The following is a 1,707-nucleotide window of genomic DNA, read 5'->3' as shown; positions in this document are numbered from 1 at the left end:
CATCTGTTGCAATGTTTCCAGAGCCTATTCTTATATTTTAACTTCTTTCTGGTGTGGTTCAACTCAGAAGATTGTACAGTCGATCATGAATTCTTGGTGACCTATTCTTCTCAGGGTATCCTACCATACATACTTCAAAATTGTGTAAATATTTGTTTATATTTAATACTTCTATGGTTTTACTTTTTACATTTACATTTTGTACTCCATACAGAAGTTATTCTTATGTGAGATGTGGATCCATATTTGCTGCTTTTTTAAACAAATAGCCAACTGCCCTAACATCATCAAGCTACATAGAATATGAGAGTTTGGACAGTGAGTTACAAAGAGCACAAAAGTCATATGAATAGTAGGAAGCATTGATAAGAACTTTATTCTTTAACACTACTAGTTCTTTCATTTACTAGAGAAAAATATAACCTTTTGAATAGTGTCCTTAAAGGCTTGCCTCACTTGCTGGTTCCTCAGGGTATATATAAATGGATTCATCATAGGAGCAACAGAGGTATTAAGAATAGCCACTCCTTTGATCAATGATGCCTTTTCTTTTGCGGAAGGGTTGGCATACATGAATATGCAGCTTCCATAAGAGATGGAAATGACAATCATGTGAGAGGAACATGTAGAAAATGCCTTTTTCCTCTGACTGGCAGAAGGCAGTTTCAGAATTGTCCTGATGATGAACGTGTAGGATAGAATTATTAATGCCAAAGTGAAAAGCAGAATCACTATTGCAGAGTAAAAAGCAATCACTTCTAGGAGCCAGGTGTCTGAGCAGGATAACTGCAGGAGGGGAAAATAGTCACAAGCAAAGTGATCAATGATATTGGAGCCACAGTAATCTAACTGGAGAAAGAGAATAACTGGTGGGAAGATATTTAAGAATGCTGCCAGCCAAGCACAAAAGACAAGCAATATGCAGACTCTTTTGTTCATGATGCTTGTATAATGCAGAGGTTTGCAGATGGCTACATAGCGATCATAGGACATGGCAGTTAGAAGGTAAAATTCAGTTATCCCCACGAAAATGAAGAAAAACAATTGCGCTGTGCAATTATTGTAGGAAATAGTTTTGTCTCTGGTGATAATTGTGCCCAGAAATCTAGGAATACAGACAGTTGTAAAGGATATCTCTAGTACAGAGAAGTTCCTGAGGAAGAAATACATAGGGGTCTGTAGATGAGAGTCCACCAAGGTGAGGGTGATGATGGTCAAATTTCCAGTAACACTTAATATATATGTGATTACTAAAAAAAGAAAAATCACAACCTGAAGCTCTGGGTCATCTGATAGTCCTAGAAGAATGAATTCTGTGGGTACTGTGTGGTTTTTCATTGCTGATTCTTTTTCGTCCCCTTTAGAACAGAAAATATATTTTCCTTACAGAACACTGAAAACAAGAAAACCCCACGATTGAGGATACAGTATAAAATTTAAAATATCCATGATAATGAATAATCTATGGAATTCAAAATCACCTTCAGCAACTCTCTCTAATTTCTATTTGGCCTTACATTCAAGGAACGAATATTATCTGAAATTAAATATTGATCTCTTTTCTTTGAAAATACACAGACCATGGATAAAAAACTTGTGCTAACATTTAAACAGAGATAATTCTTCTACTGTTTCTTTAAAATCAAACTTCTAATTATTGTTTAAAAAATTTACTTTCTTTTTAAAAATATGGATATATTCTAATTG

General features: G+C 34.8%; 1 protein-coding gene across 1 annotated transcript; it reads right to left on the bottom strand.

Moving 5' to 3' along the window:
• Window positions 1–399: 399 nt before the first annotated feature.
• On the bottom strand, window positions 400–1,338 carry LOC117028929 (olfactory receptor 6C3-like). Its single transcript, XM_033117781.1, has one exon. It carries the CDS (start codon window positions 1,336–1,338, stop codon window positions 400–402), a length of 939 nt encoding a protein of 312 aa, XP_032973672.1.
• Between the last annotated feature and the right edge of the window lie 369 nt (window positions 1,339–1,707).

Source organism: Rhinolophus ferrumequinum, chromosome 10, assembly GCF_004115265.2.
Source record: "Rhinolophus ferrumequinum isolate MPI-CBG mRhiFer1 chromosome 10, mRhiFer1_v1.p, whole genome shotgun sequence".
In the NCBI taxonomy this organism is placed as follows: domain Eukaryota; kingdom Metazoa; phylum Chordata; class Mammalia; order Chiroptera; family Rhinolophidae; genus Rhinolophus; species Rhinolophus ferrumequinum.
The sequence above is the reverse complement of the archived record's forward strand: the minus strand, read 5'-3'. Positions and strand labels throughout refer to the sequence as shown.